The sequence below is a fragment of the Heterostelium album genome, assembly GCF_000004825.1.
Source record: "Heterostelium album PN500 unplaced genomic scaffold PPL_scaffold6, whole genome shotgun sequence".
Lineage (NCBI taxonomy): Eukaryota > Evosea > Eumycetozoa > Acytosteliales > Acytosteliaceae > Heterostelium > Heterostelium album.
The window spans coordinates 1933986-1950906 of NW_008805068.1; the positions used below are offsets into that span (position 1 = coordinate 1933986).

The 16921-nt window shown below is 32.8% G+C and overlaps 7 protein-coding genes across 7 annotated transcripts; 3 read left to right on the top strand and 4 right to left on the bottom strand.

Moving 5' to 3' along the window:
- Positions 1-973: 973 nt before the first annotated feature.
- On the bottom strand, positions 974-1937 carry PPL_07331 (uncharacterized protein; the record flags this gene model as incomplete). Its single annotated transcript, XM_020578167.1, has 3 exons — positions 974-1074; positions 1235-1663; positions 1844-1937. The coding sequence occupies 3 exons, from the start codon at positions 1935-1937 to the stop codon at positions 974-976; spliced, it is 624 nt and encodes a 207-aa protein (XP_020432615.1).
- A 681-nt stretch (positions 1938-2618) lies between these two features.
- pigA (phosphatidylinositol N-acetylglucosaminyltransferase subunit A/GPI3) lies at positions 2619-4150 on the top strand (the record flags this gene model as incomplete). Its single annotated transcript, XM_020578168.1, has 2 exons — positions 2619-3002; positions 3083-4150. The coding sequence occupies 2 exons, from the start codon at positions 2619-2621 to the stop codon at positions 4148-4150; spliced, it is 1452 nt and encodes a 483-aa protein (XP_020432616.1).
- Positions 4151-4470: 320 nt separating this feature from the next.
- Positions 4471-5142, top strand: PPL_07333 (EF-hand domain-containing protein; the record flags this gene model as incomplete). The annotated part of the gene is made up of 3 exons (XM_020578169.1): positions 4471-4479; positions 4607-4726; positions 4816-5142. 3 exons carry the CDS (start codon positions 4471-4473, stop codon positions 5140-5142), a joined length of 456 nt encoding a protein of 151 aa, XP_020432617.1.
- Positions 5143-5365: 223 nt separating this feature from the next.
- PPL_07334 (RNA-binding region RNP-1 domain-containing protein) lies at positions 5366-7731 on the bottom strand (the record flags this gene model as incomplete). The annotated part of the gene is made up of 3 exons (XM_020578170.1): positions 5366-6592; positions 6673-6879; positions 7036-7731. The coding sequence occupies 3 exons, from the start codon at positions 7729-7731 to the stop codon at positions 5366-5368; spliced, it is 2130 nt and encodes a 709-aa protein (XP_020432618.1).
- Positions 7732-8074: 343 nt separating this feature from the next.
- Positions 8075-9877, top strand: PPL_07335 (tetratricopeptide repeat protein; the record flags this gene model as incomplete). The annotated part of the gene is made up of 1 exon (XM_020578171.1): positions 8075-9877. The coding sequence occupies one exon, from the start codon at positions 8075-8077 to the stop codon at positions 9875-9877; it is 1803 nt and encodes a 600-aa protein (XP_020432619.1).
- A 147-nt stretch (positions 9878-10024) lies between these two features.
- PPL_07336 (Ras guanine nucleotide exchange factor) lies at positions 10025-10549 on the bottom strand (the record flags this gene model as incomplete). Its single annotated transcript, XM_020578172.1, has 2 exons — positions 10025-10289; positions 10368-10549. The coding sequence occupies 2 exons, from the start codon at positions 10547-10549 to the stop codon at positions 10025-10027; spliced, it is 447 nt and encodes a 148-aa protein (XP_020432620.1).
- An 86-nt stretch (positions 10550-10635) lies between these two features.
- On the bottom strand, positions 10636-15296 carry gefK (Ras guanine nucleotide exchange factor; the record flags this gene model as incomplete). Its single annotated transcript, XM_020578173.1, has 3 exons — positions 10636-12171; positions 12249-12473; positions 12555-15296. The coding sequence occupies 3 exons, from the start codon at positions 15294-15296 to the stop codon at positions 10636-10638; spliced, it is 4503 nt and encodes a 1500-aa protein (XP_020432621.1).
- Positions 15297-16921: the final 1625 nt, after the last annotated feature.

Sequence of the window (16921 nt, forward strand, 5' to 3'; positions counted from 1 at the left end):
AATTAAGAATAAAGTAAAATTATCTCCGAGATAAACTGTTTTTAATAAATATTACTATTATTTAATCATTCAATACAATTCGATCTGATAATATATTAAGTGGTTTTTTTTTCAAAAAAAACATAAAATATTAAATAGAAGAATCTTCCAATTTTTACTTTTTAAACTTCTTTGTATTAAAAATAACACCTTAAGGACATTAATGTCCTTAATTATTATAAATTAATTTTGTCATTCATGAATCTAAGTGGGTGTTTTGATTTAGTTCTATGAAAATTGTCATGCTTTGGTAATTTTAGTTAATAATTACAAAATTTTTATTTATTTAATTATGTTTAATGAGAAATTAAATACTTAAAGTTATTTATTTAAATATTTTTAATTAAATCATGCTTCAGTCAGCAATATTTTCAAAATTTTCTATTCAATTGAATTTCAAAATAATCCTATTCATGAATTTTTTTTTTAATATTATGAAATATTTCATTTTATAAAATTTTTTTTTATTCTCAAAATGCACACAAAAGCTATGCAAAATTTTTTGGGGGATACACAAATTAGTGCATATAAGTCACAATTCAAAATTTTATTTATTTATTATTATTACATCCTGTTGCACTAAAGAATTCAACACTTCTCCCAAAGTTATGGTACATATTAGTTAAATATGCAATAACCTTCCACAAATTTGTGACTAATTTCCTTTTGATGTGTTAGGCCTTTTTTAAGAACTATAATATCTGATAGTATTCTCCACTTCTTCATTGTAGCGAATACATTCTCGATTATTATTCTTACTTTTTTTATTTTGTTATCCTCTTCTTTATCTTAATGTATTTTTCTTTATTAAATCCACCATCTTTATCGCATTTCTTCTGTAGAGTTACTAACTCTTTAGAAGGTTTAGAAACATCTTGCCCCTTTTTAAATCTTTTTTCTTTTTTTAAGAATCTACTTACACTCAGACAATACTTTAACAAAGTATTGGATCAATTATCGGACTATTGCACAGGTTATTTTCAAGACGTTGTGGATCATAATGAGTTGGAAGAAGGAAGTGTGACAAGTAGATTACTTTTGTATGCTAAGTTGCATGTCAGGTTACTTCAAATCGAAGAGAGATCAATGGATGGTTTGGGGTGAAATTCATTTGGTTTTGAATCATTTCGGCTACATTTCAGGTAATTGGATGTTTGCTTCCTATTGCAACCTTGGCATATTCTATTCGTCTCACCGAGAGTAATCGGGACATTCTGTTCCAAGACGGGATATGATTTCTTGAGGAAATTAATGGACTCTTCATTGTGACAATGAGCTGCCCGGCAATAAACTATCTTTTCATCGCATATGGACACTAAAACCTTGAGCATTAGAGTGGAGTCTGGTGATTGACAAACTGCGTTTCCACCTTGAACTATATTTCCGGTTATCACATCTCTATTAAAACACTTTAACCTTGAATTTGCATCGTTGTCTAAGATTTTCTTTATATTTATCCTGTTCATTTCTTCTTTGTTCAGATCGGATTTTGATTGATTTGATTTGGGTGTTGAAGTTGTAGTTGTGGTTGAGGTTGTTGAAGTTTTTCGAGTTGCAGCTGGAACTGTTAATTGTTGTGCAAAATATTGATTTTGATTGCTGTTTAATAGTTGTAAGAGGCGAGCTATTTATGTTGATCTTTATCACGCAACTGTTGATCTTTATCCTGGATTTGCTTATAACACTCGTCTAGCTTTGACTTAAATTCATTGCTAAAATTTGAAATTACATTTCGAGAATCGTTTACACCCCTATTCAAATGATCAATTTCACCGAGTGGTCCATTGATGATCACATAATTAACTTTTCGGAAGAGTACTGATTATTCTTTCTTTAATCAATTTCATAGGATCTTCAATGCTTTCAGAAGTATGACTAGGTTCAACTTGTAAGCTCATTTGTATAATATTTATAAAGGTAAATATAACAAAAAAAAAAGAAAACGCATAGAACTTGTCAATTGACTTTATATATCATCTCTCTTCGTGTATTTTCTATCCTGGATGAGAATGTGTAGAAAAGTCATGGATATTTCAGTGAACACTCATAGATCAGCCTTTTCATAAATGGATAGTTGATAGAAAATAATCTTAGTGTAATTTTAATTAATTATCTAATAATAAAAATACATCTTGTGAATAGATAACAATATGATCTTGATTTGAAATTGAACATTTGCTGACAGGTGATTGTTTTGGCTGTGAAATGGTACGAACGTATTCACCAATTCTTAAGAAATCATTTGAATTGCCTTAAAATATAAAATCAAATTTTATATTATAAATTGTTATTGTTTATTTGATTCTCTGTTTCAAAAAATTGAAAGAAACTTAATTATCAGATATCATCCTGTAGGGAATAGATATTGACTAGGGACTCCATTGATTAAACTACTTCTTCTATCAAAATTTTATCTCTTTATTTTGTTCTATTAAAATCAAACAATATAAGTTTATCTCTTCAAAATCTTTGAAAAAAAAAAATTTGTGAAATAAACAAAAAATCTTAATCATTCAGTCATTACCTTATTTTCTTTAGCAATTAATTATTTGATTAGATCAGATTAGTTTTGCATAAATATGAATGATAATATAAATAATAATATAGAATTAAATAATGTAAATAGTAATAGTAATACAGATATAACAAGTAGTAATGGAACAGAAAGGAAATATAGAATTGCTATGATATCAGATTTCTTTTATCCTAATATGGGAGGTGTAGAAGAACATCTCTATCAGTTATCACAATGTCTTATAAAGAGAGGAAATAAAGTTATCATTATAACACACAACTATGGTAATAGATTCGGTGTTAGATATGTAACGAACGGTCTTAAAGTTTATTATATACCACAGGCACCATTCTACAATCAATCTTCATTCCCAACACTCTATTTTACATTCCCTCTATTCCGTCAGATTCTATTACGTGAACGTATAGATATAGTACATTGTCATCAAGTAAGTAACAAGTTATTGAAAAAATACATGTATAATTTTAATTCTAATATTCATTTTGTTATTGATGTTTTTAATATTAGGCATTTTCAACATTAGCACATGAAAGTATATTGCATGCAAGAACAATGGGATATAATACATGTTTTACAGATCATTCATTGTTTGGATTTGCAGATGCATCATCGATTCACATGAACAAGTTATTAAAGTTCTCTCTCTCTGATATATCTCATGTTATTTGTGTATCAAATACCAGTAAAGAAAACACTGTATTACGTGCACAACTAGATCCTCATCTCGTATCTGTCATACCAAATGCTGTAGATACAACTCAATTTACACCAGATCCTTCCAAGAGAGATCCAAACAAAAGTACTATATTAAAATCACTAGATTTTACCTCTACTTCTATTAACACTTTAACTTATCAATCATTAAATAATCATATAGTAACTATTGTAATTATGAGTAGACTTGTATATAGAAAAGGTATAGATTTAATCATAGATATCATTCCGAATATCTGTAAGAAGTTCCCGAATGCTCATTTTGTGATTGGTGGTGACGGTCCGAAGCGTGTCTCACTCGAAGAGATGAGAGAGAAGCATCAGCTACACGATCGAGTAGAGCTGCTCGGTAGTGTCAAACACTCGAATGTACGCAATGTGTTGGTGCGTGGCGACGTCTTTCTCAATTCCTCACTGACAGAGGCATTCTGTATTGCCATCGTCGAAGCAGCGAGTTGCGGTCTATACGTGGTCAGTACGAAAGTCGGTGGTGTACCCGAGGTGTTACCACCACACATGATATCGCTGGCGCAACCGAAATCCGAGGATCTCGAAGAGAAACTCACCAATGCCATTCTGCAGTTGAAACACACACCGTTGGAGACTCACGAAGAAGTGAAATCGATGTACGATTGGAACGACGTAGCGAAACGAACTGAGGCAGTCTACGAAGTCATCTCAAAGGCACCGAAAGTTCCGTTCATCGAGAGACTCAGACGTTTCGTTGGATGTGGTCTGTGGGCAGGAAAATTAAATTGTATGGTGGTGGCACTCGACAATCTGCTATGGCGGTGGCTTGAATGGTATATGCCAAGAGAAGATATAGATGAAGCTTTCGATTATCCCTATCAAGCGGAATAAATAAATAAATGATTTTTCAGTTATAACTTTATGTAATTTTGGTTTATTTGAATGATCACTCACTAAATACTCAAAATAGAACAATACAACTATTGATTGTTTTTGAAGCTTTGACTTTAAATTGACCATTTTTATTGTTTCACGACAAAATTTTCTTTGAAACCAAGAAAATTTGTGTGATGAACAAACAGCATCGCTTTCAAAAAAATGTGAAGATATTAATTAATTAAAAATAATATATATTATTTAAAATCACCACCTTTTTTTTTCAATCATTTATTCATAGTTTATTTTTTATCCAATACAATCAAACAAATAAAATGTCAGAAGTATATCAAGAAGAGAGAGAATTAGACAGACTATATTCATTGTTCTGTAGCGCAGATAAGAATCACAGCAATAACTTGGATCTAAATGGTATAGTTTCAAAACTATTTAATTGTTTTTAATATATAGAGAGAGAGTTTATTTATTCCTACCTTCATCTATATAGAGTTCATCCAGCTTTACAAAGATAAATTAGGATTCTCTGAATCAACCATGAAGAGTATGTTCAACGCCTGTGATGCTGATAAGGTAAGAGTCAGACTTTAGTTATCAAAAAAAAAAAAAAATTGTTTATTAAATGAATTATTCATATTGTTTATTATATAATATATGATCAGGATGGTAAAATTGATATAAGAGAGTTTGCTTCATTAATCAGTATCTGTGCAAGTGGTAGCTTAGAACAAAAGTTAGCATTCCTCTTTGCCATTTTCGATGATGATCAAAACGGACAGCTCGATATCGATGAACTCAATAACATTTGTTCGAGCATTATCAACATTGGCAAACACGGTGGTAAATCAGACACAGAGATTCACGAATGTATTTCGCAACTTAAACAAGCCGATATCAATGGTGATGGAAAGGTTTCCATCGATGAATGGATCATTTTCGGAACAAAGAATCCAATCATTCTTTCTTTACTCAGCGGTGTCCACAAATAAACAAACAAACAAACAATCAATCATACTATTGTTAGAATTAACAATTAGAATTTAATTTAAATCAAAATAAATAAACTAATTATCATTCTTACTATATGTTTTATAATAATAATAATGTATTTATTAATTTTTTACGATCGTAACTTTTATTATATTCTCTTGATGGTTTTGGTTTGTTTGTTGGTTTGATTGATTGATTGGTTAATATTAATTATTATTATTATCATATCGATGTTTTAACAAGAAAAGCTAACATTCTCCACATTTTCAATACGAAATTCTCTGCTTCTTCGTCTATCATCTCTTTCAATTGCGATATAATAGTGTGTGGGTCAGATCTCTGCTTCATCAGACTTATAATATGTTCGATAAGGATTGTCTCTTCTGCACCAATGATCTCTGTCAACTTCTTATTGACCCAAGGTTTCAGTTTACTCTCAATGAGCTGCAATTTCTCGATCTCATCCCATTCCATTTTCATATTCAGCAGATCATCCTTATCCAGTGGTATAGTATCGATAATCTTTTGTAATTCTTCTTTTGATCTTTGTTTAACTTGTTGTTGTTGTTGCTGTTGTTGTAATTGTTGTTGTTGCTGTTGTTGTTGTTGTGATTGTCTTAATTGTTGTTGTTGTTGTTGTTGCTGTTGTAATTGTTGTTGTTGTTGTTGCTGTACATTCGATTTCAATAATACTTTAGCATCTATATCGTTGCTGTTGGTATTATCCAATATTTCATTATAATCTAAAAGTATCATTTGTTTCTTATTGACAATCTGTTCGGGTTCTTCGACTTCGTTCGTGTTGAATCCAGTGGCGGTCGATAAACGTGTAGCTTTCTTTGCCGAGAAATCCAATTGAATCTTATTGATGGTTTCCGCTGTCAGTCCAAGACCGCTACCGTTGTTCGACAGTGTCAACTTTCTTCCACCCAATCCAAGGCTAAAAGGTCCGATTACACCATGCTCACCACCGTTGTTACCGACACCACCAGCACCACTGACACCTGTCGAACTACCGCTACTCTCTTTCTCGCGTTCCAACAGTCTCTCTCTCTCCTTTTCCTTTTCTCTTTCTTTCTCCCTCTCTTTCTCTTTGATGTCATCTTCCAACTCCTTCTGTCTTCTCTTGACAGAGTCACGTGCTCTCAAACGCTTTCTCATGTGTTCGTCGTCACTCGAGTATTCCTCCATCTCTTGCTTTCTGATATAGATTTCATTTCGTTCTCTCTCACGTTCTCTCTCCTTGTCACGTTCTCTATCCTTCTCGCTTCTCATCTCTCTTGCCTCCCAATCTCTTTCCTTTTCTCTCAGAGCTCTCTCGTTTCTCTCTCTCTTTCTTGTTTCTCTTTCCTTTTCCTTTTCAATCTCTTTCTCTTTCTCCTTGGCTGCCATCTTTAACTTTTCTTCTTTAGTCATCAATCTTAATTCTAATACTTTATTCTCTTGTATCTATATTTATAAATGAATGAATGAATATGAATTAGTTATATCTATCTATCTATCTATCTATACTATCTATTTATACATACTTCGGGAGGTGGTAATGATTTCTCTTTTTGTCTCTTCTTTTCCTCCAACATTACTTTGTTTTCTTTTACCAATTGTTGTATCGATTCTTTTGTAGTATCATCTTTATCTTTTTCCTCTGTTTGCTGTGTTTCTTTATCTTGTTCATTCTTATTTCTATTTTCAATATATTCATTTAAATACTTTTGTACTTTATCTTCTACCTTTAACTAATAATAATAATAATAATAATAATAATAATAATAATAATAATAATAATAATAATAATAATAATAATAATAAAACATAATATTGTTTTGTTAATAAAAAATATAAATATATTATTATGCTCTATCTATCGATCTATCTATCTAAAATAACCTTACCATTAAATTCTTATCATCAATTTGTAATTCATTTAATAATCTTAGAGCTCTTAATACACCTTCCGGTGAATCGAACTCACAGAATCCAAAACCTTTAAGTTTACCACTGGGATCGGATGCACGGTTCCACTTTACTACCTTTCCACAGAGATCGAGTAACTTTCGAATAAAGTCATCTTCAACGGTCTCTGGTATCTTTCCTACATAGACTGTCGGTGTAATGGTTGCAGATGATGCTGTAGTTGTGGATGACGATGACGACGACAAGTTTGAAGCATTAGCAGCAATCGATGCCGTTGCAGAAACAACTGGAGGTACAATCTTCATCATTGACGATTGATGATTCATCTGTTGCTGTTGCTGTTGTTGTTGTTGATGTTGTTGATGCTGCTGTTGTATATGATGTTTATGTGGTGTCATTTGTTTGTTTCCTAGTACTCCGGGTGGTCCGGGTGGTGTAGGTAACAATGGTGGAATCATCATTGGATGGCCACCGGGGAACCCAGGGAACATTCCGGGTGGTGGTGCCATCATTCCGTGGGGAGGTGGTGGATAGTTTGGAAAAAGATGTGGAGGTGGTGGAAACATCGGTCCTGGCGGAATACCGACACCTGGTGGTGGTGGATACTGATGTCGATGTGTTCCCGGTGGTGGAGGATGATGATGATGATATGAAGGTGGTTGATAAGGATTCATTTTAGATCTACTACTAAATTATATAAATATAACTATATATATAATTATACCTAATATATATATTATCTTCACACTCTACTATTGATCTAAAATTAGATATAAAAATAATATTTATATACTTAATAATTAATCGATCAAATCAATCCTTTTTAGAAATGATCATCAATTTAAAACAAATATTTTGAAAAACTTTTTGAAAAAAAAAAAAATACCAAGGATTTTGATTTGGATTTGGATTTGGATTTGCTGGTAAATAAATCTTAATTAAATAATATCTTGTGTGAATATGAAGAAGGAAAATAATAATAATAATTTATATGAAATTAGTTATATTCATTAAAAAATGAAAAGAAAACATCAGATTAGTAAAAGTTCAAATGATTATGATGATAATGATGAATTGCTACAACTTGCAGTGACACTTGATTATCATGAAAATGGCGAACAACAACAACCACAAACAATTTCTCTCTCGTCAGGCGAATCACTTACGAAAGAACAGCTTCTGTTGAAAGTAATTGATCTGCATCCAGAATATGCTATTGCCTATTACAAGTTGGCATTGCTTCTTAAAAGAGACTATCGGCGATCATCTATCATTCTTCGATCTGGTCGATCAATGACTGTGCAAAAACTATTCATGAAATCAATAGAGTGTGACCCAACTCATTCCAATTCATATCATAAACTTGCAAATACTCTTTCAGGTGATGATGATAATGATAAATCAGTCGGACTTGGTGGAAAATCAATGACTGTGCAGCAACTATACTTGAAGGCAATAGAATGTGATCCAACAAATTCCCGTTCCTACTATAAACTTGCAATTACACTTTCCGATGGTGAAACAATCACACTTAATGATGGACAATCAATGACTGAGCAAAGACTATATTTGAAATCAATCGAATATGATCCGACCAATTCCAATCCATATCATAATCTCGCAACGATACTTTCAGATGGTGAATCAATCACACTTAATGATGGACAATCAATGACTGTGCAACAACTATACTTGAAATCAATAGAATGTGATCCAACAGATTGCAGTTCGTACATCGACCTTGCCAGTACACTTTCCGATGGTGAATCAATCACGCTTAACAATGGACAATCAATGACAGAACGACAACTTTACTTAAAAGCAATAGAATGTGATCCAAACGAATCCGATTCATATTATAACCTCGCAAAAGTACTATCTCGAAACGAATCGATCACACTCCATAATGGACAATCAATGACAAAACAACAACTATACTTAAAGTCAATAGAATTTAGTCCAAATGATTCCGATTCATATATTAACCTCGCCAAAACACTATCTCGACATGAATCTATCACATTTAACGATGGCGAGTCAATAACAAAACAACAATTATTATTGGAGGCAATTGAATGCGACCCAACCAATTCCAAACCATATCATAACATTGCAACGACACTTTTAGATGGTGAATCGATCACACTCCATAATGGACAATCGATGACAAAACAACAACTGTACGTAAAGTCAATAGAATGTGAACCAACCAATTCCAAATCATATTATAACCTTGCAGCGACACTTTCAAGAGGTGAATCAATAACACTTAATAATGGACAATCAATGACAATTCAGCGACTATATTTAAAGGCAATAGAATGTGAACCAACCGATTTCAAACCATATTACAACCTTGCAGCGACACTTTCAAGTGGTAAAACGATCACACTTAACAATGGACAATCAATGACAAATCAACGACTATACTTAAAAGCAATAGAATGTAATCCAACCTACTCCCCATCCTACAATAACCTCGCAACTACACTTACTTTTAAGACATCAATCACTCTGAATAATGGACAATCGATGACAGAGCAACAACTATACTTAAAATCAATAGAATACGATCCAGCTGATCCCGATCCATATTTTAACCTTGCAAATACACTATCTCTATACGAAACAGTCACACTCCACAATGATGTGAAAATGACAAAACAACAACTATTATTGGAATCACTAAGATTGGATGATACACAAGCATCGGTTTTCAAATCTATTGGATTAACTCTTTTGAACAACAAACAAACCATTACACTTCCAAATGGTGAACAGATGTCAAGAAGACAACTAATTCAAAAAGCAAGAGAATAAATAAAAAACTCTTACTATGTATTTACTTTAATTAAAACTAAATGTTGAAACACTTGTAGAGTGTAAATAGAATAAGTTCAAACATGAGCTTTACATAATAAGAGATTTAAAAATGATATGATAATTACAAATTTATTATTATAATAATTAAAAGATGTCAGATTTCTGAGCACCTTTAGGTTCTTTTTGAAGCGATACTTGATAGAGCTCAGCCACCGTCGGTGAATTGAGATCTTTGATGAATGTTTGTATGATTGGTACATAGTTTAAGTTGTATTCGGACCATTGGTATTGTTGCACCTCCGATATCACCTTGTAAAGTAGTGTATACTTTGAGAAATTGATTAGATTGTTTCCAATGATATTAGGATTACCTTCTTCGATAAATGTTAAATCTGTCAAGTATACTCCACTATTATTATTATTATAAATAAATAACAAAATATTAATATTTCTTTTCATTTCATATTTATAATAATAATCAACTTACATATAAGGTACACAGGGTGGATCAGTGTTATGAAGTAACTCTCTATATGTTTTATAGGAAGATTCACAACTCATTTCTTTCTCTAACGACTCCAATGACTCCAAGTATTTCTTACCAACCAGTGCTTTGGTGAATTTCAATCTTAGAAGAGCAGAATTGTTCAAACCACCCAAGAATGCCATTAATGTATTAAAATTCTTTGAGTTCTCTTAGTTTCTATTTAGATTTTAAAAGAAGATAATAATAAGTTAGTTAATTATAAATAGATCTAAAGATAGTTGTTATTATTATTATTTACCTCTGCAATCTTTATGATTCTTTCCATACGTTTAGCACGTGTCTTCACTCTCTCTGGTTCGAGAATGAGTTTTACAACCCAGAGACCAACTTCATTGAATCTATTGATCATCTGAAGAATGGTTGGTGATCTACGTGATGCAATGGCAGGTTTGTTCCAAGCTTGATTCAAAAACTCTGTTTGTCTGATAGTACTGTAGAGCATAAAATCAAAGAGTGTCAGCTGTCTGGCAATCTCTTCGTCGTCAAAGTCGAATATCGATCTAGCATTCTTAATGCCTTTACTCTTGATCTCTGGTTTCTTTCTTGGACTGGATGACATCGGTGATCCTGAAACACCAACACTCACACTATTATGACCATTTGGTTTCTTAATCTTCTTACTCGGCGTTGACGATCTAAGATTATTATTACTACTACTTAAAGATAATGGTGTACCATTACTATTATTAATACTATTATGTAAATTATTACTACTACTATTATTATTATTAATACTATTTGATAAACTATTGCTATTGTTATTGTTATTGCTATTAATTAGTTGTACAGGTCTTGGTGATGTTAATGTACCGTTCGATCTTGTTCTAGCTAGTTCACCTTTGATTCCGCATGTTCTCTTGAGGATACATCCACGAATTTGATTACCGAGCTGTGGGAATGCTTGCATCATGTGAGTATCGACAAAGTCAACCATGAGTTTCGTGGTAGAGAATCCAAAGTCTTCGTAGTGGTGTTCCACCCAGTACTTGATGACGTTGGCAACACGCAGTTGAATCGATTGTTTCTCACGCTCGTCGATATCGGCGTCGTTCGGCACTCTGAATCGCTCAAAGAGCTTGGCGAGAAGCACGTGCGCAGAGGTATACGAAGAGTAGGTCATAAGCAGTGCTTTCATAAACATGAGATCGTGTGTATTCTCAGAGGTGAGACGAATGATCAGCTTGTTGAGAGTACCGGCATCGATAGGTGGATAGGGATCATCGGATGACTTTGTCTTTGAATAAACGATATTCATAGGTGAATCAGGTGGCTCTTCCCAAATATTTACATTGTTTCGCTCATCCAATTGATCACCCAACGCTGCCAACGATGCCAGTGAACTAGTTGAACCAACAGAAGAACTTGGTGATTCGCTAATCTTTGTGTTATTTTGTTGATTAGTTTGTTGATTATTTTGTTGATTTACTTGTTGTTGTTGATTTGATTGTTGTTGTTGATTTGATTGTTGTTGTTGTGATGATGAAGTATGTTGAACTTCAATTACAACACGATCATTTGGTTGAACACCATGTTGTTTCAAAGAGAGTTTGGTATCCAAGTCGTTCTCGGCGTCACCCAGTCTCTTGATGGTGTAGGCACGTTCTCTTCTGAAACCAAGATGATTAGATAATCTCTTGCAAACATCTTCGATAGGATCGTTGAAATCTACAAACACTAAATTCTGTTCTCCATCTTTTCCAAATATATACAATCTGTTTGCATTCTCTTTAAATTCGATTTCCTTCTACAAAAATATTTTTGTATAACATAATGTTAGTTAGTATTGTTATAGATTAACTGCACTGTACTGTATACACTTACATCAAGATCATATGACCAAAGATAACGATTCATATCTAATATCGTAGTACTATCCTTGAATGTCAAGCAATAGTCTTTTACATTGGCTATTCCTTCGTTGAATACCAACATATTGAACAACGATTGAACGGTTGTGTATTGATCAAATTTGAATATAACTTTTCTATCTCCTGGTTTTATAATTACAGTATATTTTCTACATCTTTGTTTAAACTCTAATGTTGTCTATAATAATAATAATAATAATAATAATAATAATATGTTAGTTATCAACTATATACTTTGAATAGTTTGATAAACACTTACTTGATTTTGAAGATGATATGAATCTAAAAGTTGATCTTCATCCATCCAGAAACCATCGTCGTCATCCTCTGAAGGCGTTAGATAGAATCCACATTTGTTTACACTATCAAGTAGACCTGCTCGTAATCCAGTCATTTTGATCGCTCTTGACACCGGTGTATTTGGATCGAATGCAAGCTCGAGGTGGTTACGTCTGGAGTTGGCAGTTGTCACCAAGAAACGAAGATGCAACGACTTTGATTCGAGAATCAGTGTATCGGTGAGCGAAGATAGGTTTCTAAAGATGAGAACCGACTGACTGTTGATGTGATAAGTAGAGAACAACTCATCTTCGTCCAGTAGAATCTCTTGTTGTGATGGATCGACGACGCCGCCCGAACGTTGTAAGAAGATACCATACTGTGAGACATCGATCGATGTGTGGAATTTGAGGTAGAGCTTACGAATGATCGAGCGAATCGAAGTGAATTGCGTTAGCTTCAGGGTGGTGTTGGCTGGGTGTTGATCCTCGGAGAAACAGGGAATGTGAATCTTTACGAATTGGATGCTCAAGACAATCGTCTTGAGTTCGAGTGTCTCCATCTCGTGTAGACCGAGCTCGAGCAGTGTCTTCTCCTTGTGCAGTGGGACGAGCGGATTGTCACGACGGAACAGAGCAAAGCTGTAGTGATGTTCTCCACTCGCTGGCTGTGGTCCGCCATCGGAGATCACATCAGTTGGCTCCCATTCGTCGTTGCTGGTATGCTTTGCTTTTTGCAGACCTTTGTGATGCACCAGATTAGGAATAACCAGAGAAAGTACCTCATCTACAGTTGAACATGGTGAAAATTTAAAGATCTTTTCGATTTTAGATTGTTGTTGTTGATGTTGGAGTTGAAGTTGTTGAAGTTGTTGTGACAAAGGTGATGATGACGATGACGATGAGTTTTGAAGTGGCTGTTGTTGACTAAGAGGTGACGAAGGTGGTGTGTTCTGAGATGAGATTTGTGAAATATTAGGAGTTGATCTCCATAGAAGATTTTTAATTTGTGTACTTTGTGGACGACTTCTCTCACCGGAAGAGTGAAGTTTAGAAGCCGGAGAACCATTTGAGTTGGTAGTGGTGGTTGTAGTGTTGTTATTATGATTTCCACTGTTACTGGAAATGGTTGGTGATGATGGTGCAGATTGAGTTGTATTGTTTATTAAAAATAGCAAGAGTAGTGAGATCTCTGAGGGTATCGATTTCGATGGGATAAAACTGTGGTGAGCTTCATCGACGCTTTGTTCCAGTGGCGATACAACTTCGCTACTACTACTCTCGAGGTGGTGATGGTGGTTACTACTACTGCTGCTGCTGCTGCTAAGTGCAACGTTCAAATCCAACTTTGGAACAGGTGCCAACGTTGTTGGATGAATTGCTGTAGTACTACTACTGTTGAGTTCATTTTCAAAATGGTTGCCTGTTGAAAACTCACTACTGTTACTGAGATTTTCAAACATTGGTGAATTTGGGGTTTGTGGGTGAATATGATTTTGCTGTACAGGTGGTGGTGGTGTTTGTTGTTGTTGTTGCTGTTGTTGATAGAGTCTTGGTGGCAATTGTGGTGGTGTTTGTGGTGGTGTCATCGGTAGTGGTTTAGTTCTGAAATTCTTGAGATGCACTGAAACTGGCTTGGGTGTAGCTTTTCTTGAGGAAACCGATGGACTGCTGACAGAGTTGGTTTCCTGTGCTAGTGAAGGTGAACTTGGTGTCAAAATAGGTGATGATGGTTGTTTAAGTGATGAACTTTGTGAAATTGATGTTGATGCCGATGGTGTTGATGATGCCGATGTTGCTGTTGTTGCCGCCGATGTTACTACGGTTGGTTGTGGTTTGGGTGATGATGGTAGTGCTCTTGTAGGCTTATTACTATTACTACTACTACTATTATTACTATTACTATTAATGTTATTACTTATAGTGTATACAAGACCAGGTGAATTCGGTACGAAACTAAGTTGATTTGCTGCCAATTGTTTATTTAGTTCTCTCTTCCACTCGCTTATAGACATCTTCTCTCGTAGTTCTTGTTCTTCACTATCAACTTTTTCTTGTTGTATGATTTCTTCCTGTGGTAAAGAAATTTCTTTTTCTACAAACTTTGGACTTTCCTCTTTTACCAATTTTTCATTATCAATCAAAGTTGAATGTTGTTGTTGTTGTTGCTGTTGCTGTTTGGTTTTAATATCGTTTTTCCATTTACTGTTGCTATTATTATTATTACTATTATTATTATTGCTATTGTTGTTGTTGCCTCTACTGCTGCTGCTATTGTTGTTTGTAGGTTTTTTATTGCTATTGTTATTATTATTATTATTATTATTATTGTTATTAATATTGTTGTTGGCTTGACGATGACTATTTTTATAATTCTTATTTTGATTTTGATTTTGATTTGGGTTTGAATGTTTAATTTGGATGTCTTCAGAAGCGGTAAAGAAAGAAGTAGTTTCCTCAACTAGTTTACTATTTTGTATTTGTTGTTGTTGTTGTTGCTCTTGTTGTTGAGTTGATACAACAACAGTTGGTGATGCCCCATCCATTTCCTCTTCCTCCTCCTCCTCAGCTTCCTGTTGTTCTTCTTCTTCCTCTTGAGGTTGTTGTTGTTGTTGTATCTCAATAGTGAAATGTTGTTGTTGCTGTTGGTTTATTTGCAAACCACTGGAAGTAGCAACAGCAAACATATCCAAAGAATAACTATTCGTTTCAAATTTAGACATCTGGTGTTGAGGATCGGTAAAAATTTTGTGTGTGTGTGATATGTCTAAAAAAAAATTTTGATTTGATTAGTTTTTTTTATGATTTGTCTGAGTGATTTGTTTTTATTGTGTGGAGATATGATATTGTGTGTGATAAAATCAAATCAAACAAATAACCTTTTTCGATTTTTACACTTTTCAATATTATAATTAAAAATTATTATAAAATGATTTATCTACTTATTTGATTATAACAACTTGGGAGAAATATAAGAATTAACCAATAAAGTGTAAAATAATGATGTGGTATTGTCGTTGTGTTTGTTGTATAAATTGGTGTGTGTAATAAATAACAATATTTGTGTTGTGTCTATTTAACTTTATCTACTTATATGTATATTTGTATGTCAAATATATATTATAAAAATGTGATGTGTTGTTGTTCTATGTTGTTAATCATAAAGGTGATGGTGTAATTTAAAATACATACCCAATCAATGATTGAAAGTTAACTGGCCACACACAAAATAATAAGGATAGTATTTTAAAAATAAATAAGTATCGCTAACTTTATATGGTTTTAGCTCTTGTTCTGTCACTCACTACTACTATATTATTGTAGAATCAAATTTATTATGATTATGTGTTATGTATGATTTGATTGAAACTATTTTTAAAAATAAATAGAAAAAAAAAACTGCTAATTAATTTACAATCTTATGTTTGTTTGTTGATGATCTTGTCAAGTTGTTGTTGTTTGATGTTGCTGATGATGTTATTGTTATAGCTGGCTAGCTGCTGTTGTTATTGTTGTTGTTGTTGTTGTTTATATTGATATAAAATATACAAATATGTAATTGAGAGATTATACTAATATATATTTACTAATGTGGAATATATTTGTGACTATAAATATAATTGATTGGACTATAGTTTTAAAATAACTTTTAAAATTGTTTTGGTATTACAAGTATTATTTTTACAGGGTTATTATTATGATTTATTTTTGGATTGTTTTGACTGTTTGAATGATTTATTTATTTATTTGTTAATCCAAAACAAAACAATTAAGTTTGGTGGATATAACTTTATTTATGATTATCAATTTTTGGTATGATAAAAGAAAAAACAAAACAAAAAGCTTTTTGATTTTATAACAGTCAAAGAAATATCACGATGATAAAAAAAAAGAGGTTTTTGTTGTTTGTTTTTTAGTCAAAAAAAAAAAAAAAAAAAAAAAAAAAAAACTGTTATGGTTTGGTTCTGGATCTAGGATGGGCTTTTTACCCCACACATATTTAAATTTAAGGATTTGATTGATCGCATTAAAAACTATTATTTTTGGAAGCAAAAAAATTTTTTAAAAAAAAACAAAATGGATGAATCGCAGTGCATAAAAAGAATTGAACTGAACTGAACTGATTGTATTTGAATGGGCACAATGAGTTGATTGTGTGTAAACCTTTTTATTGTAAAATATTATTTTCACAGTTTCAAATACATCGATGTTCAAAAATGGTTTTTTTAATTTTATTTTACTTAAAGCTTCAACAACCACCTTGCAGTCTTTGAATTCTTTATCTACTCATATCTCATTATTAATGACTTATTTCAAATTGATTATTCCGAAAACATTTGAAATGTTT